The following is a 21,021-nucleotide window of genomic DNA, read 5'->3' on the forward strand; positions in this document are numbered from 1 at the left end:
ATGATTTGGGACTTCATGAATTTTAAAGCAAGTTAATGAGATTTTGATTCAAGAAAAGAGTAAGAAGAGATCTGTCAGACAACCTAGCAACCGCATTACAGTATATTGATCCAGAGGCTAACGTATGATGGCTGACATAAAAGTGTATTTTTCATCCTGGTACTGCTACTTTTACATCGTTGTCTTGCTATTGAGATGCCTGTGCTCTATTTATCAGCTTCTCTGGGCTTTGTATTGCCAATATTTGTTGAGACTAAAATGCTTTGTTGCTGATGCTGGAATTCGTAAAATTTCCAGGTTTTCATACCAGATTATAACGTCTCAGTAGCAGAATTGATTATACCAGCTTGTGACCTTTCTCAACATATCAGGTGAATGAATTGCATGTTCCTTTATCCTTACAGCTAGCCTGGTTCTGCAGGAGCTTGTTTAAGTACAAAGTAAGAGAAACCTTTCTCAAGGACTCACTTTGGATGTTAATAACAGCACACCTGGGTCTGAAGCTTCTGGTACCAGCAATATGAAATTTGCTATGAATGGTTGCCTTCTTTTAGGCAGCTTGGATGGCTCCAATATTGAGATTCGAGATGAAATTGGAGAGGAGAATATGGTAGTAGTGTTATAGTTTTTTGTATTTCCATGAATTTTGCACAAGGTATCGTCATTTGTGATAGATTTTAGTTATTCTGCATTGCAGTTTACATTTGGTGTAACAGCTGCTGATGTACCTCATCTGCGGGCAGAAAGCAAGGATTTTCAATCTCCACGTGAATTCCAGCGTGTGATAGGGTATTGCAACCATTTTCTTTCTCCTCTATCTGAAAGTAGTAAAGCAAAAAATTTCCTTGAAAGCATGAGTTTTTGGTTCTCCATTACCTTGCCAAATAGAGTCCAGGTTTTAATAATGTGACCACCTCTCCAATGCAGTATGATTCGTGACGGAATATTTGGTTTTCAAGACTATTTCAAGTCACTGTGTGACACTGTCGATGGAGAAGCTGGGGATTACTACTTGCTAGGAAATGACTTCCCACATTACCTTGAAGCTCAGGTCTGTGTGTGTGTGTGTGTGTGTTTTCTTCATAAAGGTAATTGTATTAATTGTATCAATAACTGGAAAAGTACAAAAGTCACAAATAAATTAAACGGGCAGCAGAGGAACAGAAGAAAAATTGTCGTGTGCCAAGAGACCAATCATCCTTGGGGGGAATGCCTGCATACAGCATGATACCAAATTGACAATGAAGAAGATAATTGAGTCTAGCAATGTGACTTTGCACTCTGGAATGGGAATAAAAAATGAAGGCATTTGAGGTAGCCCAGTTATGCCAACATCTCCAAAAGCATAGGAACTGAAACACAATCTTCATATGCAGCTGCACAGGATCCGAAAATTTAGGCTTCCCATATATCCAATCACAAGGACGCATAGTAGTTCCAACCATATGGCAGCAGATGTCAGGTAAAAGGGACTAGATCTTTCTTGCCACTGGGCAAGACATAAACTGATGATGACATGTCTCCACCCTCGTAGTACAGAGGAAGCATGAACCATTGGAGATATTGCATCTAGAAAGTGCAAAATCAGGAGCAAGACCACCCACCATCATTCACCAAACAAATAGTTTGTATCTGAAGGGGGTTTTGTTGGGCCATCCCACCATCACCATCGATTTCCACCATTTCATGCTTTTATGAAGGCCCCTAATAGAGTTGCCCTTGTCTCTCTCAGCTTGGATCTGCACACCTGAGGGAGGGGAAGAAAACAGAGAAAATAAAAATAGAGATTATAATCACAACAAACAGACAGGGAGCATGGATGCAAAGCTAGACACACTCGAGAGAGCGCTGAAAATGCTAATCAGCAATACCAAAAGACCTTAAAGAACAGCATTAATCAAGTGCAGAGTGGCCATCTAGAGAAGATCACAGAACTTGAAAATGAAGTGGAAGAATGGAGGAATGAGAGAGCAGCCCTGTAAATGGAAATCCAACAATTAAAAGAGGAAATCTTGGCATTGAAAAGCAGTGGATGAGAGGAAGGGGAGAACCAAGAGGACACAATCACTGCTATGAAGGATGAAATCACCAATGCAATGGATGTTAAACTGGAGGCTACACAACAAGGATGGGTATAGGTAGTGAAGAAGAATATAAAAAAGGAGGTGGAAAAAGACAATTGAAAGGAGTAAGTGCACATTGTCAATGCCGCGCTTGAAGAATAGAATGAGACAAGTGAAGGCGATTGAACGTAAGGGTAAATGGCATAGTGGACAAGGAGGGCTCATCACCCAAGGAGGGTGGTGAGAATTTGTGCATATGCCTCAGATAGAAAGAGGAAAATGCACTTCCCTTTACCAAAGCCTGGAGAGTTGGGAAAGAACTGCAAAAGTGTACACTCATCTTGAGATTCCGAGATGAGATGGAGAGGATAGCCTTCATGAAGAAAAAGGTTGTATTAAGCGGACTCCCAGGGGATCCCATCTATTTGGACGATTATCTTACTAGGATGAAAGTGGAGCACATGCTTGTGAGTATGCCTAGACTAATCAAGGCTAGAAAGGAGGGCAAGAACGTAGTGTATTGAGATGGCGGAGTCATCATTGATGGCAAGGTAGTTGAATAGGGGCATATGGCCTATGAGATAGAGACATTAGAGATGCAGATGATAGTATGGAACTGTAACGGCTCATTATGGACACACCTAGGGGAGGAGGTGATGGAGAATCATGAGCTGATTTTGATTAGAGAGACACACGAGAGTCCCGAGAGAGGAATGCCTAGAGTATAGGGGTATGGATGGGAGTCCACATATAGGAGTTGCATGAGACATCAAGGCACCATCCAAGGATAAGGAGGAATAGTGGTGTTGATTAGACGGAAGCTATAGGATAGAGTCTCCATCATGACACGGGACCTCTGACATGCTAAGATTGTACACTACTCCAGACTAGGAAAGATCCTCTTGGCAGGAGATTTTAATGCCTTAATGCAGAGTAGAGAGTGTGACACATGATTTTGAGGATCCACGGAGGCTACAGGTGATGGATATAGAGGAGGCAAGTACAGGTGGAGTATCAATTGATAATGGAGAAGATAATAGTCATTACGGCTAGTACCTACTAGAGCTAGAGTCACGACACAATCTTGTTATTTGCAACTGGATGAAGAAATGGCTTGGGTCGGGAACACTAACTTGCTTCCAGCCCACTAGCTCCAGCATGGTGGATTATGTACTAGGTTGCATTGTGATGATGGAACCAATTAGATTCTTCACAATCCCTTCTTGTTTGATCGGAGAAGATAATACCTACCTATCCCTCACCAATTCCTCCTCCCCATGCCCATAGGTACTAGTCACTGCCCACTCTTGAGTCCTAGCCCACCACTTCCATTTCATGCACGAGCTAGTTGACATATGCAATCATCGTGTCTATGATGGAATTACACAGTTTGAGCATAATACTCCCCTAGTGACACTCACCTCCTAGCTCACCTCCATCCTACACTCAGCCACTCTCTAGAGCTTCTCACACTACACACTAGTGTGAACTTACAAGACCTAGGACCATACCCACAACAGGTGGTACGATGAGGAGTGCAAGGAGCTATACAAGCACCTCCTGATCCAGAGCGGACTTGGATCTATTATAGAGAGATAGGCTTGTGGGCAGATAAGGACCTTGACTCACCAATAAACAACAAGCATATGCGGAGGCACAATATTGGGATCTATACAATTTATTCATGAGTAGAGATGTACCGACAACATGGCACAGACTGTGGAGCCATGCCACCCACACCCATCAGTGATTGAGAGACAAAACTCCTATGTAGAGGGATTATATGATGTAAAACACCAACCATTGATTCCTCAGTTATCACTGGAGCCCCACCCTACCATATCCACCTTCTTTACACATGATATGGTGAGGAGGGGGATAGAGCGCCTACAACATGGACAATCGATGGATCACATAGCTATATAGCATGAGCACTTTATTTATGCAGTGGATATTTTGGGTCCTCTCATGTTTATGTTTAATAGGGCTCTAGGAGAAGGCTTACCAAACAAGTGGACCATGCATAGTATTGTGCCTATTCCCATCAGTCAAGAGATCCTCTAGATATGGGCAACTACAAAACCATCATGGTGGGCCACACGTTGGAACAAATATATGGAGCAATGATGGAGGCAATGCTCAATGCATATGTAGACAGAGGGAACTTGACCACATCTTCACTTTGAGGAGCATGATTGAGCAAGCGAAAGTGAGGAAGAAGAGAATCTATTGTTGCTTTGTGGATTTCTGCAAAGACTTTGATACAATTTTAGGAGATAGATTGCTACAGAGGTTGCAGACACGGGGGATCCCATTATATATGATTTGGGGCATCTATGCACTATATGGGAGGGTGATAGACCAAGTGAGATTCCAAGGAGGACTTTTAGACATGATCTCTAGCACCATCGGAGTGAAGTAGGGATGTCCCTCTCCCCTACACTCTTTGGGTGTTGACGAGATCGAAGGTTACATCACAGGAGGAGGAGTTAATGGGGTGGAGATAGTAGATATATTGGTCTCTATTATGCTTTATATTGATGATATTGTTGTGGTCCCTAAGTCACAGGAGGATCTACAATGACATCTTCATGCGCTCCATGACTTTCACATATAGCGTGGATATAGCAGTTAATCTTGGAAAAACCAAGATCCTGATCTTCCTCACATCAGCCCTAGTGGGGAGGAGATTAATCTTCACCCTAGGAGGACAGGTGGAGGTTGTGGATTCATATGTCTACTTAGGGGTCACATTCATTGCAATGTTGGGAGATTCACTATGGCTCAGGTAGCCAGAGATCGACTCTCATGAGGATACACAACATTGGCCATGATGGAGAGATAGTGCTACCAGCTACATTTTTTAGGAGTCTCGTACATGGAGGTGGCTATTTGACACATTGGTCACAGCAACCATGATGTATGGTGCACCTATTTGGACCCTTGGCTTGGCTATATACCTATGGACATAGATTGAGAGTCCATTGATAATCATGCTCTCATGGATGATCCGTATCAAATTATCAGTACCACATGAGATAGTGGGAGCTGAGTTTGCTGCACCCCCCATGATGATGGAGGCATTTTTTTAGACCATCAACTTCATACACAAAGTATGTGGCATGCATCCAAGTAGACTACCTCGGAGAGCCTTTGAGGCCTCTAGGTAGCTAGCTCACGTAAGACATGAGACTTCATGGTCACAAGATACACAATTGACGTGGACCACCTCCCCCCCTTTCAGTATGATCATGACTCCCCCTTCATACATCTCTCCCACACTAAGAGGAACTTGGTCATGTGATGGGACCTTTACCGATTGTACGTACAACATACATGGATTTACCCTAGCAACCCCTTACCATGAAGATGTTGCACTATAGGGACTACTTCATGAAGACTACAAGAGATGGCTTCATTGAGAGACCTGGATACCTAGATGCGTACATGCCACATGAGATACGGGTAGCCATTGGCTAGCACAGGGTATCCTCTCATTAGCTTGAGATCAAGATCGGGAGGGCAGCCCATATTCCTAGAGCTAAGCAAATTTGCAAATTACCCCAGGAGGAGGTGGAGAGCGACTACATTTTCATACATAGAGTCTATAGTAGAGTTGGAGCTAGATACCCCATGTTATTTGGAGGAGATACCTCCCTGAGAGACTAGTCATGGAGTCCCCATACCACCGTGCTTGGGCCAAGTCCTAGTCGAGATTCAAAGGCTGCGCACATCATTAGTACAGGCTAGTACAATACAAAGAGAGGGACATCAGTCACATAGCTCACTGATTTCTTCTAGACAATGACCACACACATGGCTCCAACATAGAGAGGGGTGACAGTTCAGAGAGTTGAGATCAGAGCATCACACTGACCATGGATATCGGGATAGTAGACACAAATGCTACATTAGAGAGATGGGAGATTCACTAGTGACATGAGCAGCACATGACAGAGCTCAGGGCTTAGTCCAGTTACTACCCCCATACTATTTCATTAGGTATGTATGACATGCTCTACCCACTTATCCTGACTGGGTGGAACTAGATATATGGATATCACTTAGCTATATTGTTAGACATGTACTACTTCATCCTCCTATTTTATCTTCACATGTGCACTATTTTGACTTATATATCACTTCAGTTTCTTTCCATAGTATATCATTGATCATCTTTTAGCATGTCACACTTTGCGTGGATAATGATGATCCCATGGAGTAATGACCTTACCTCATGTGTCAAAGGCAAGTTTAGCTGAAGGGTCTTTAGAACGGTCCATAGAAGTTTTCACAATAGAAGGTTTCCGAGGGGTAGAAGAGACCATGTCATTAGTTGTACACACCATGGGCAGCTAAACTTTTTCGTCACACATAAGTATGCAAGGATTCTTGGGCAGGGCCAGGCATAGTAGCCAGGATGTCAACATTAACCGTTTTGCTTCTTTTAGAGCAAACATCCATTCAACCCTGTTTTGGTTTAGGCTTTTTCCCTTTATCTACATTTATCAATGCAGGAGCCTCATCATCCTGAAGGCTTTCAACCATGAGATCCTCATCAACAACCAGGGCAATCCCATCCTCTAGAGCTGCATGTTTTTCAGGGCACTCAGCCATAAAGTGCCCCAACTTCCCACAAAGAAACAATGTCCAGCAAAAGTGCCCCATTTCAAGGGAAAACGCAAGGATAGCATTGCAGGACAATTCAGTTGCAATGAGTTAGGCCTCTTTTGAAGGGTATCTTACAACATACACATGCAGTTGCAGTTGGTGGCCCTCAAACTGGGAGGCACCAAGATCATACCAATAGTTGCCATAGCTTCCTTTCATAAAGGCCAATACACAGCAGGGCAAGCTTCCACTTCCACCCAAACCAGGCATTCCTATTGAAATAAGTGTTGAAACTCATCCATTGGTCTCCATGGCACAACATGAACTAGGTGTTGATCAAAGATCAAAGGCATCTTGGCCAGGAGATTATCACAGAGTGTGGCTGATTTTAATATCACTTTGTAAAAGCCATGTGGTCCCACAAAAATCTCCTCCATACAATCACCCAACAGCAGTGAATGTAACCATTGGCAGATTCAGGAAAGCACATGGATCCTGCCTGTGAAGAAGAGGATAACCCCTATTTCATATACTGCTGAAAAAGAACGCAACACCGTCTTGTATCAACAGTGGCATCCAAAACACCATCTTGATCCAGATCAGGAATTTCTCCCAGTAACGTGTAACCTCAGTGGCAAACTTGACTTGTGCATAGGCGTGCACCTAATGATCAGGTTGTGGGGGTTCTTCAGAATCTTCCATCAACTGCAGGGGGAACAGCTGCAGAGCTGGACGAAAGCAGGCACATCAGGTGGGCAGGGTGATCACGCAGGCAGAAGGGAAGGACAGTCATGCAGGCTCCATCTTGACTCTCCCCACACCATCTCTCTCTCTCTCTCTCTCTCTCTCTCTCACACACACACACACACACACACACACACACACACACACAAGATGTACGAACACCTACTCTTTGGCTGATTTCTTTTCAGGCTGCTGTTGACAAAGCATTTGTAGATAAAGAAAGATGGCTAAAGATGAGCATCTTAAGCACGGCAGGCTCAGGCAAATTCAGCAGTGACAGAGCAATCAGGGAGTATGCTGAGCAGATGTGGAGGATTGAACCTTGCAAGCGACCTATTTGATGTGTGAGCGGACAAATAGGCTCAACAAGGATGTAGTACGTTGGAGGTAACTGCACCAGTACCATTTTTGAAAGGTATTATGATTGTCAGGTATTGCAGGCATCCTGCGAGGAATGGCATACACCCTGTTTAATAGTGAAAATCACATTTTGCAGATATGAACCTGATTTTTAATGCACGGTTTTTCCCTTTACAGTGAGTAGTATTGAAGCTGCTTGGTCATCCTGCTCATCATACCAATTTCAGCAAAGTACATTGATGTGTTCAATGATGTAAGGTTTATTGCCATTGCTAGCACAGGCCAATGCTGTTGTAATAATTGATATGGATTATATCATGTTAATCAAAGTTCACTTATTTACATGGCAATCCTCCTCCCTACTACTCCCCAGGGAAAAAAAAGGGTGATTGTATTAATCACTAGAAAAATACAAAAGTCACAAGTACACTAAATGACTGGGAAAGAAACAGAGGAAAATGCAGCATGCTAAGAAACCAAATCATCCTTGGAGGAGACCTCTCAGTTGACCAGATGTGACTTTACACTTTGGAATAAGAATGAAAATTGAACACATTTCTAGGAGTGCCAGCAACCCTAGAAACGCAGAAAGTGAAAAATGATCTTCATATGTGGGCACACAAGATATCATAACTCAAGCTTTCCAAATACCCAATGAGAGGGATGCAAGATAGTTTCAACCACATGATGCCAAATCTCAAACAAGAGACCAAATATTCCCTGCCATCGGGCAACAAATAAGTGGCAAGAATTAAATCGAGGACAATAGGTTTCCACACTCGTAATATTGAAAAAGAACCATTGGAAATCTATTGTCTATAACAATGCTGTATTAAGGAGACTAGCCACCAATGTTTGCCAAACAGATACTTCGTATTTGAACTGGGCTTTGTTGAGCCAACCCACCATCATTGGGATTTCCACAAGGTGTGCCTTTTTGAAGACCCCAGTAGGAATTGCCCTTGTTTGTTAACCAATCGTGATCCTTAATAAGCATTGAGCAAATGATATATATCTAATTAGCTGATGTGTGCTCCAATGATAGCCATCCTTTATAACTTTTCAGCCTTGCTAGGGACTATCTAGAATTAGTCTAGGAAAGGGCTAGCTAACATGCAAAGAGGATGAACTAGTTTCCCATAAGTCACGATATCCTTTGAGAAAATGAAAGATCCTTCAGATTGATTGGAATGTTATTGAGGTGTCGTGCAAATAAAAGTGTATCATCAATAGAATTCTATTGAAGTCATACCATTTGATTTAACCTAGGTCTAAATTGCTCCTTTCATTTCCATGAGAACAATATTAGAAACACTTGGCCATTCAAGTTGTGTAGAATCGGCTTGTGAATGAGGATTTCTTGGATGCCAATTAGACTTCTTAAGCACCACTTTCGATGAACAAGCTTACTGAGTGAATAATATAGAACATTTGAGACTGACAAGTTGATTGGTATTAAGAACATGCCACCATGAGGCTTGAATTTTAGTATTCTGGTGCATGATACTCTTCAAAAAATAATTGTGCTAGAGAGACCCAAGGTTGTTGACCAAGTCAACCTTAAATAATGACCATCTAAGTGCCACCATGTGAGTTGCCACATCCAAGATTGTACCACCTTCCATCTCTCTCTCTCTCTCTCTCTCTCTCTCATATTTCCAACATCAAGGAATATTCATATGTATAAATAGTCTTTTGGGGCCAGCAAATGGAAGGTATATCAAACTAAAGCTATGAGAGAAATGCATCATAAAGAAATAAGAAGTGCATAGAATGGATCTCTCTCTCTCTCTCTCTCTCTCTCTCTCTCTCTCTCTCTCTCTCTCTCTCTCTCTCTCTCTCTCTCTCTCTCTCTCTCTCTCTTGTATGCATGCATGCTTATTAAACTTAATTAGAAATTTGGTTTCAACAAATATAGATTTTGTATGGTTCAAATATCAAATTTTATATATCAATGTTATAATGTACAAAGTGACCAATACCATGGAATAGTTTAGGCATTAGGGATAAACACGTGTAAACAAGGTCTAAGATTGATCTAGTCCTTTAGAAGCTATGTTGCCAAAGATGAAATCGCTGAAGGACCTTTTAGATGTACTCCTTTTGTAACAAGTTGAAAAGCCCCTTAGGGCGATCATGTATAATGTACATCCCAAAAAAAATGTAAGGCATGTTTTATGTCTATCTCAAAGCTCTTCTTGAGTTGATGTTTCAAGGCATCCAACTCATCATGAGCACTCCTAGTAAGCAACATATAATTCACATAGAGAATCAAAGTCATAAGGTTGCCATCATGAGCCTTTTTTTTGTATAAACACGGATCCATATCACTGTGGGAATATCCATGTGAGTGCATAAATGCGTTAAACTTGTACCATTTCTTAGGTGCTTGCTTAAGGCCATAAAGACTCTTCCTCAATCTGCACACTAGGCATTTCTTGCCATGTTCTGCCAAGTCCTTAGGTTGCTTTATGTAAATCTCATCATGCAAGCTCCCCTAAGGAAAAGCCATCTTGACATCCATTTGATAAGGATCCGAGTCAAGTTGAGCAACCAAAAGCATAGGATAGTCATCTTCACAATATTAAAGTCTACACCATGTTTATGCTTGAAGCCCTTAGCAACCAATTTCGCATTGTATCTTGGCTTGCTACTAGCCAAAGGAACCAAATTTCACATATGATTTTTCTACAGTGGGTCATACTCTCATTGGATGGCTCTCTCCTAAGAGTGACTATCATCTTTGCGCATGGCTTCATCATAAGTAAGAGACTAAGTAACATCTATTACCATAACATAATCCATAGAGAGGGTCTCATGGGTAATAGAAGAGACTAACTAAAGCCACAACAGATCGAGCAATGTAATGGAAGCTCAGTACATAACCAACCAAGATGTATACATTACTGACAACATTGTGACAAAGATAGGTGCTGGTCCAAAAGTAATGTCAGATCAGCTTATTAAGCGTCAATTGTGTACATAAAGCATGACAAGAGCATGTATATATCACCAAGTTTCACGGCCTCATTGTAAGACCCTTAAGCTCAACTTTGAACCGAATGTTCAATGCAATACTCAAGTGTCAAGCAGTGGCTCCCATTAGAACCAAAAGTTGAATGCCAGATAAGCACATAAAGCTCAAGATATCATGTGAAAGATTTCGATATATCCAAGATTCAAGTAGTATAAATCCGAGAGCATTCCATTCAAGTTACTTGCAAAGCACTTAATGCAATATCAAATAACCATACTTAATAGTGAATGATAGTCAATGTCAAGATTTAAAGCTTTAATCTCAGCACAAAGGCATTTCGGAAGCATAACCATGCATGTAACAACCCAAGTAGTTGGTAAGTACCCAAGAGCAATAGACATGCATTTCATCCCCAACGGATGCTTGGATGTATAATTGGGATGGTGGAAGCATGATCTCACTAAAGTTTAATAAAAACTAATTGCTTAAGAAGCAAATGTATTTCTTTTGGAGGTGCATTGAGGTAGTGTTTCATGCAAGTTAAAAATTGATGAAGAGTGGAATTGGCTTTGTCCCATTGCCATTGATATTTATATGTGAATGACAGGGTTCCACATTTTCTTTAGATTTGCTTGAATAATAAAACATTTTTATGTGATATTTCTTCCTAATTGCAAGTTTAATTTTTGACTCAATGATATGAAAATTTCTCTTTGTTTTAAAGATTTTTAAAGAGGGATCTCTTATTATTCTCTCTTCTTTTATTGCTTCAAATATTGAGGTTTATGGGCCACCAATACTCATAGGAATCATGTTTTATTGGTGATCAGTCATTTTAGCCTAATGTTCACTTGAGACTTTCAGTATGAGAATTTTTGTATGATTGTTGCCATGTTGGTGTTTTGGATACTTTAGTTATGATGAAATCTATTAGCCTTGCGCATTTTTTGTTTTACAAGCTCATAAATGTTGGTTCCAAAAGGAAGATAGGGTTATGTGGTTCAAACCTAGAATGTTAGATATGGCTTAAAAGATCCTTACCATAAGACATATCTTCTTGTTTTTTTTGTAATGTAACATTGCATACCATAAAAGCATATTTTTTTTGTCCTATTATTCACTTTTGCAAAACACAAAAATGTCCCACAAATTACCAATGTATACATGATTATCAATGAACCCAATTGCATTGTGTCTATCTATTACTGTTGTTTACATACAAGTAGGCAACCTTTTTCAAGCCATGTATATACACACCCCTTGCACCCTTGTTTACAAGAATATCGAGATGTCATCGTTTCATTGCATTACATCACTTTTGAAGATAATTAGAAAGGAATGTTGGGCCAAGTGTTCTTCATAGCTACCTAATGATGTATCAATCTTGATAGTTATACCAAGTCATCTAAACCTCATTTGTATGAGAACTTATGAACATCAAGTTGAAAATAATTGTGGTCCATAGAATATTTTACATACACTCTTGTTGCTTGTGTGTAAGGGATGACATGATTCTAGATGTATGTAATAATTTCATTAAATGACATCTTTCTCCCATTCATTGGTTTATAAGGTCTTACCAATATCAAAATAATAGTCCACATAATGTTTTATGTGCACTCTTATAGCTTCTTTATAAGTGACATGATCTTACATGTATGTAAGAATATCATTTACTATCTTGGGGTCTCACATACACTTTAGTTGTGTGCTTGACATTGTATTTTCGCCAGTGAGTGTGCCAAAATTTACTTTTTGAGGTGTCAAGTTTGTTTCGCAATCCATTGGACTATTTGCTCTTGTTCCAACCTCGGGTGTTGGGGTATTTTGATTTGTAAGCAGTCGTGGTTCATGTAGATTCTCAACCCCTTCTTTCTTCTTCATCAAGCCGCCCTTGTTTCCATAATGTTCCCTTGTGAGTTTATGTACTATAGTTGTGTCTTCTTTGATTTCTGAATGTGTCATTCTACAAATCACCTACAACTCATCATTTGCAGTTGTGTGTGTGCATGTATACATGTGCACACCTACATGCATGTGCACTTGTGCGTGTGTGTGGGGGGCCATGACAAAATTAGGAAAAAAAGGAAAAAAACAATATCTTGCTCCAACTATTGTTCACCTCTATCTTTTTTATGATAACATTCAATTGAAGCTTAGTTTTTATATTTTGCACATCATGAAAGTTTTATGGGAAGTAGAGGAATTTTGATGGACATTTTATGTTGGTTTGATCATTAAATACCTATACTCGATGCATTTCAAAACCTATTAAGGAGTGTTTCGATTTTTTCAAGCAAGATACATTTCGCAAAGAATATTACACAATGACTGCAATCTATAGTTGGTGGCTCATTTGTTGAAGGGGTAATTTCGAATCTTGTTGAGTTTATGATGTTTTACTAATAGTAGGCAATGAACATAACTAGTTGATGCTAGAAAAATCTCCATTAATATATACCACTCAACTAGTACATGTACTCCCATGGTCTGTGGTAAATGATTACCAATCTCTTATTAAGCATTGATGCATAATATGATAGAAAGTGATAGATATTCTAGAATATCTACATGAATGTTCAACAAGTACTATTGTCAATTTGGGTGAGCAAGCTTGTCCACTAAGATCTTTTGGAAATAAAAATAATTTTGGTATATTATAGACCATCGATAAATATAAGCTTCCTAAATATCTATCAACACAACATGGATTGCATAACACCACGTCGGAATGATGGGCTTCTCATTGGTGCAAGTTTTGTAGCATCGTAAATTTAGACATATATCCTTGAAATGTCTTTTGGCAGTGCACAAGTCTTCTCCATATGCAATTCCCACAAATAATAACATGGTGCAAAGATGAAGTGCATAGTCAATTTGAAAGCCCTAAGACTTGGCAGTGCACAAGTCTTCTCCATATGCAATTCCCACAAATAATAACATGGTGCAAAGATGAAGTGCATAGTCAATTTGAAATCCCTGAGAGAGAGAGAGAGAGAGAGAGAGAGAGAGAGAGAGAGAGAGAGAGAGAGAGAGAGAGAGAGAGAGAGAGAGAGAGAGAGAGAGAGAGAGAGAGAGAGAGAGAGAGAGAGAGAGAGAGAGAGAGAGAGAGAGAGAGAGAGAGAGAGAGAGAGAGAGAGATTTGTTTTGTCACTTATAGTATTTGTTGTCGATGTGATTTGAACACATCGAGCATTCTTTGACCCTTTATATAACAATGCGGCCACATAAGAGGATATACAAGAGTATAAGCAACATATTGGGTGGTTAGTACAATTTTATTGGTTTTGAAGTTTGCTATCTTGGTTTAGGATGGGATGATAGGATAGTTGATTTTCTTCAAGCTTACCAGGATGTGTTAAATGAGGATGCCCTACGATTAATAAAGCTTAACATAAGATTTGGGAAAGTCGAGCCAAAAAAAAGGGGGGGGGGGGGGAACACAATATGCAAAATGCGGGACCATGCCATGTGGTTGCGCTTCTGAGCATGTTTGGTTCCTCGATGGTGAAGGATTGTGTAGAAAGTAACGTTGCCATGGTAGGTCATCGTGTTGTCATTTACTGGTAGATCAATATGCTCTACAAGGTTAAATAAAAAAAGAAACTAAAAAGCATAGGGGAGAGGAAAGCATGCTTTGCTCTTTTCTCCCAAAAATCTATATAAACCTTGTATATTGGGCAAAAAACAATGGATTCCAAGCTCTACAAACTAGGCCGAGTCCTTGGAGCATCCTAATCTACTCTTCTTGAGGATTCCAACCATCCTATGCATGTTAAGCTTTATGCTTTGTGCCAAGGGCACTCTCTTGTACCATCTCCTAGTATTGGCATCCTCTTTACTGGCATTTCTTGATTTGTATAGTAAATGTGAAGTGCTACATCATAGTTAAGTCCATTTACATTGCCCACCCTCTGTCCTCATTTACTCTAGCCCCTATTCTTTTGAAACAAGTTTTCAGAGGTGATTCGAAGCTCCAAGCAACTTCAAAACGATTAGGCAAAAATAGTGGGAGCTTTTAGAACTCTACCCTATCCTTAAGCAACAACATACATGAATTTGAAAGGTTGTTCATATGTGCGTGTGAAGATTGTGCCATGAAGAAAATTCATATGGGTCCTAAGAGATGTAGAGACAACGTGCAAGCTCCCATAAGTAAGGAGGTGGTTGTTGAAGCTGAGGCGGCTCAATTTGAGACTAAAGCCCTACTTGAAGAAACTTGGCAACCAATGCCACTTATTATGAAACGATGAAATAAGCATTAGAAGTCATATTTTCTTTTTAGGAAGGTAATATGATATCAAGAAGGATAGTTTCTATGCATGGCATGTGTAAAAGTATGTTGAAAAAATTATTTTTATGATTATGATTCTTCTTATATTTGACTATGTTATAGAGTATGTTTTATTATTATTTCATACTTGTAACAATTGGGTGGTTTATGGATTATGGTGGTTCAAGCCATTGAGGTACCGAACCTGATGCTCCTTATAGCATTTTGTAGAATTTTGAAAAACTCACCTATGGATGGGGATCTTATGTTTGTTGGATCATTGAGTGCATGAGAGAGCAAAGTGTTTTGATAAGTTGCTTAGTGAGGCTCCGAGCCAATAAATTTCTTGTTGCCATAGCAAGAGTGCAATCACATATAACTAAACCTTGTAGGGCAAGAAGATCCTATCCTATGTGGGACGTCTATCTTCTCTATTTTTATGTTCCACTAGTGTGGTAGCATGCTCTGTTAATTAGACAACTAAAACAAACCTCGTTGAGGAAAGTGGGAGGCCTCAATCTTGACAACCGACTGTATATGGTTGGGTGGATCTCGTGAGTTGAATAGCTTTCTAAAATACTAAATAGAGATGTTAACTTGTGACCCTCCGAATTTGGTAGAATAATTATCGGGACCAATAGCTTTTATCATTCAACTTGATCGTCCTCAAACCCCTCAACGTGTAAAATTGCTTAATTCTTTTGCTCTTGAATGAATTGGGGTGTCTAGGGGTATTTTTCAACTTATATACTTACTTGCATGCCAAAGCACGCTTTTCACTAGATAAAGGAACCAATTTCTATATATGATTTTTTAACAGTGAGTCATACTTTGACTATATGGCACTCTTCCAAGAGTGACCATCACCTTTGCGCATGGCCTTATCATAGATAAGAGACTCATTGACATATGTCACCATAATCTAATCCATAGAGGGTGCAAATCGCGATAATATCTTATAGACCACCACAAAACAGGCTGTGGGGCTTGTACATCTTGTCTAACATCAGGGTCCTAGGCCATTGGAGCATCAGCTGTTGTAGGCTGTCTAGTTGGTTGTACATTAATAGGAGGCTCCTCCTAAAATATCACATTGCGTACTTGAATGACCTGCTCTAGCTACTTATGCATTTTCTTCTCATGGAAAACAACATCATGGCTACGGATGACCTTTCAAGCAGCCTATAGATCCGATAGGTAGTAGCCCATCTCACCTGCATCTCCGTAACCAAGAATGATACATTTCATGAACTTAGGATCCAACTTATTGTGCTTGTCCTTGGGAACATGGTAGAAAAGCTCACAACCAAAGACACACAAATGAGCATATAATGGAGGTTTTCCAGACCATACCTCCTCTGTAACAACCTGATAGTTAAGAACAATGCATGGGGATCGATAATCAAATGTATGACAGTAGAGTAACTGCCTAAGTCCAAAAGTATTATAGTAAGCCTACTTGGTGGACTTGCTTCTGAATCGTCCTATTCATGCACTCATCCATACCATTCTAGGGTGGGGTATATGGGGCGGTCAATTGATGCTTACTGCCTCTTTTATCACAAAATTGCTTAAAGGCTTAGACACATACTTACCCCCATTGTCAAATTGTAGGAACTTCAGCCTATACACAGAGATTGGTTCTCAATAAAAGTAAGCCAACGTTGAAAGGTAGCCAAGACTTCTGATTTCTGCTTTTTTGTGGGTATACCTAGACCTTATGCAAATAATCATCAATGAGAGTAACGAAATACTTTGCACCACCTAATAACTTGCAAGGCATAGATCCACATATATCAGAATGAACAAGAGCTAGGGGCTCACCTATGCACGTAATGCCAACTTTCTTATGCCACTTACATTTTTTCCTGCCATAAAGACAATGAACATAATAATCAAAACACTTATAGTCAAGGGGTGGAAGATATTACAAACGGGCAAGCATTTCATTTCCTTTAATGATATGTGCCCAAGGCGACGATGCCGTACCGATACATGTGATATGACAATGATTACCAAAACATGATTGATATACCCAGACACAAGTGAGAGATAAAGAGTGCTAGACTTGGCACCTCGTGCCAGGACAAGTTTTCCATAGGTAAGCTTCCATGAGAAATCACCAAAAGATACAACATAACCTGCATCATCCAACTGTCTAGCCAAAATCAAGCTTTTGGTCAAAGGAGAACATGGCATATATAATGTAAAGTAAACATATTGCATGAAGGAAACTGTAGTTGGACATCTCCAATACCAACAATATCCAAGGCCAAGTCATTACCCAATCTACCAGATCTTGTCATGTTGCGATAGAAGTGGAACCACTCTTGATGAGGGGTGACATCAAATCAATCCCATGAATCAAGTTACCAATAGTGAGCCTAGGTAGATGAGGCATTAGTCAACTGTGAAACATTAAGAGAAGAAGTTGCAAGTATATAGTCATTATCATAATCAATCTGCACGACATTAATCTCTTCAATCTTGACATTGGACTTAATAGCGAGAATGTTGTGATCATCATTCTTTTCTTACACTTTATCCTTTTCCTTTTTCTTATGCTTGTCATCACTCATTTTATGGCATTGGAGCTAATATTTTACCTTATGGGTAGATGGGTTAAGTTGCAATCCCCCCTCATCTCTCATTCTCTTTGAATTAAGTGCAATGTTAGCCCTACTCTCACTTTGAATTGGTTGTGAAGTGACCTTTCTTAGGTCATTGTTGGATTATTGTTAGGTCACCTAAGAAAAGTCACTCTTGGTGGTGATCTAGATAGATGCTGATGGAGGACCATGATTGTGGAAGGTGTGAGTGTTCAATAGCTATTGTATACTAGAGAATAACATTCCATCATGTATATATGGTATTGAAGATCAAGGCCACACACATGGACAAATCTTTTTGACTTATTACCCATGAAGTTTAACCAATGATCACCTATATATATGACATATAGTAATCTAGGGAATTTTTGCATATCCTCAACCCAAACCTTCCGTGAGCCGTCCTTGAGCCGTCGCTTGTGCAATGAGGGAAACCTCCCTAAGACCCCAAGCTCGGGCTAGCCCTAAATCCCATTGGTAAGTACATATATTAACTCACCACTTGATGCAAAGCACCTTGGATGTGTACTTCATTCACTCTTTTCCACAAACAAATTGTCAAGTCCACATATTCTATCTCATAATCATCGAATTCTACAAGGTTAAACATATTCTAGTGTTTAAACTGGGATTCTCTAGTGAGCATCTGCTTCTTATAGTGCCTAAATATCAATGGCATTCTTTTCTTTGGTTTGGTGAAATTCCTCTTTCTAATAATTTTATTAATGCTTCTATTACCCTTTGTCTTGGAGTATATGTCTACATGTGTGAAGGATGGAGCAAGAGAGCATGGAGGTGAGAGCTATGGCGGATGGAGCAAGAGCAAGAAAGAGAGAGACTCCAAATATGGGAACTCCAACAATCACAATGTGAAGGATTTTTCTTTATTCAAATGTCACTGAAAGAATAAAGAATGAAGTGATAGTGATGGGCGCTCACTGCTTGTAGTGTTTGTGCAAGTGCGGGCACTATTAGTGTAGTAATACACAGGTGGCTAGGTGGAGGCGGCTTTACCCCCAACAACACTCTGTAGAAAGGCTTTTCATGAGCAAGTATGTAGGATTCTGGTCAGTTGAGATCTTGACAAGGTCAACAGACTTGTCCTCAACAATTCCACGAATGAAGTGATATCTCACCTCAATGTGGTTTGTCTTTGCATGGAGGACCAAATTCATAGCTAGATGGATAACACTCATAGAATTCGATGCAGTATAGAGATAACATCTGCAATACCAAGAACAAAAATCAAACGGCCCAACCAAATGGCCTCCTTGCAAGCCTCGGTGGCTGCAACATACTCGGCCTCTGTAGTAGAAAGGGTCGTGCAGTTCTGCACCCTGGATATCCATAAACAACACCTCTAGCAAAAGTGAACACATAGCTAGAGGTGGACTTTCTACTATCTGCATGTCGTGCATAGTCAGAGTCAATGTATCCCATGACTCCTGTATCCTGGCTGCCATAACATATGCACATATCAGCAGTGCCCTTCAGGTACTCATGATACCCTTCATGGCATCCTAATGCCTCTTGCCAAGTGTAGCCATATAACATGCCACAATACCAACTGCAAAAGCAATATCTAGACGGGTTGTTATCATGGCATGCATAATACTGCCCATTGCAGATGCATAGGGAATATTGGCCATCTTGGTCCTCTGCTCATCTCTTTGCGGAAAATCAGTCTGTGATACCTTCACACGAGAAGGCAATGGACAACCAATAGGCTTTGCATAATGCATACGGAAGCACTCAAGGACCTACAAATGTACTCTCTCTGTGATAGATAGAGTAGTCCTTGATGTTTATCACATGTAATGCGCATACCGAGAATATGAGAGGCTTGTCCCAAATCTTTAATCTCAAAGCTCTTCTTGAGTTGAGCCTTAAGAACATCTAGCTCATCATGAGCTTTCCCTGTCAAAAGCATGTCATCTGCATAGAGTACCAAAATCAATAAAGATCCATCACGGGCTTTCTTAATGTACAAGCATGGATCCATAGCACTACAGCTGTAGCCATGTGACTACATAAATGCATCAAACTTATGATACCATTCTCTAAGTGCCTACTTTCAAGCCATAAGGACTTTTCCTCAATTTGCACACTAGGTGTTCCCCACTAGGCTCTGCAAAGCCCTTAGCTTGCTCCATGTAAATCTCATCATGCAAGTCTCCATGTAAGAAAGCCGTCTTGATATCCAATTGATACAAGTCTAAGTCAAGCTATGCATCCAAAGCCAAGACTAAGTGTAGGGTGGTCATCTTAACCATAGGAGAGAAGATCTCATCAAAGCCAATACCATGCTTCTACTTAAAACCCTTTGCTACCAATTTGGCCTTGTATGTTGCCTGGGGTGTCCAGGGGTACTTTTCAATTGTACATCCACTTGCAAGGCAGAGTCCTCTTGCCACTAATTAAGGAAACCACATCCCACGTACGATTCTTATGCAACGAGTCAATATCTGATTGCATAGCCCGCTCCCAAGAGTGACTATCACCCTTGCACATAGCCTCATTATGGGTGAGAGGCTCTCATGCATCTGTAACCAAGACATAATTTATGGAGGGATCATAGCGGTTAGGAGGTCGTCTATCTCTAGTAGAGTGCCTCAATGCAGGCTGTACTGCATGTCCATATCCTGTCCAACATCCTGGCCATGAGGATTAGCTAGTGCATGTTGTTTAGATAGTTGTGCGGGAGAAGGGGGCTCCTCTTGAAAGATAATCCTGTGTATCTCAACAACTTTCTCAGGTTGCATATGCATTTTGTCCTCATGGAACACAACATTATGGCTGCGGATCACTTTCCGCACTTGTAGATCCCAAAGATGATATCCCATCTCACCTGCATTACCATAGCCAAGGAAAATGCATTTCACACTTTTACGATCCAGCTTATTGCGTTTATCCTTGGGCACATGGCAAAATGCCTCACATCCAAAGACACGCAAATGAGCATATGAGGGAGGCTTTCTTGTCCATACCTCCTCTGCAACCTAGAAGTCAATACCACTACAAGGTGACCTGTTAATGAGATGCACAGTAGTAGAGACTGCCTCAACCCAAAAAAATTGTGGTAAGCCTGCTTGGCTAAGCATACTGCGGACCCTTTCCTAGATAGTCCTATTCACACACTCAACCATACCATTCTGGGGAGGGGTGTAAGGGGCGGTCAACTAACGCTTAATACCCCACTTGTCACAAAACTATTCAAAGGCATGCGAGATGTACTCACCCTTGTTATCTATCCTTAGGCATTTTAGCCTATGCCCAGACTGGTTCTCGGCTAAAGTGAGCCAACACTGAAATACTTCCAAGACATCAGACTTCTGCTTTATGGGATAAGCCCAAACCTTACGTGAAAAGTCATCAATAAATGTA

General features: G+C 40.5%; 1 protein-coding gene across 7 annotated transcripts in view; it reads left to right on the forward strand.

Annotated features, from left to right (window-relative positions):
* LOC148016020 (uncharacterized) overlaps nucleotides 1-8,824 on the forward strand; it is a 70,818-nt gene extending 61,994 nt beyond the window's left edge. For 2 of the 7 annotated variants that reach the window (XR_015688183.1, XR_015688182.1), the window contains 6 exons: nucleotides 298-371; nucleotides 487-610; nucleotides 698-789; nucleotides 928-1,051; nucleotides 7,607-7,833; nucleotides 7,956-8,120. Coding sequence is in view for 2 of the 7 variants with exons in the window: in XM_087664746.1 (XP_087520872.1) it covers nucleotides 298-371; nucleotides 487-610; nucleotides 698-789; nucleotides 928-1,051; nucleotides 7,607-7,759 (567 nt within the window). In the remaining 5 variants the exon portion in view is untranslated. Of the gene's footprint in view, nucleotides 1-297; nucleotides 372-486; nucleotides 611-697; nucleotides 790-927; nucleotides 1,052-7,606; nucleotides 7,834-7,914; nucleotides 8,121-8,151 lie in introns of those variants that run through there. The other 5 variants (XR_015688186.1, XR_015688184.1, XR_015688185.1 and 2 more) reach the window with 5 other exon arrangements.
* Nucleotides 8,825-21,021: the final 12,197 nt, after the last annotated feature.

Source organism: Lygodium microphyllum, chromosome 23 (assembly GCF_053477565.2).
Source record: "Lygodium microphyllum isolate KBCC chromosome 23, Lygodium_microphyllum_v1.1.10, whole genome shotgun sequence".
In the NCBI taxonomy this organism is placed as follows: domain Eukaryota; kingdom Viridiplantae; phylum Streptophyta; class Polypodiopsida; order Schizaeales; family Lygodiaceae; genus Lygodium; species Lygodium microphyllum.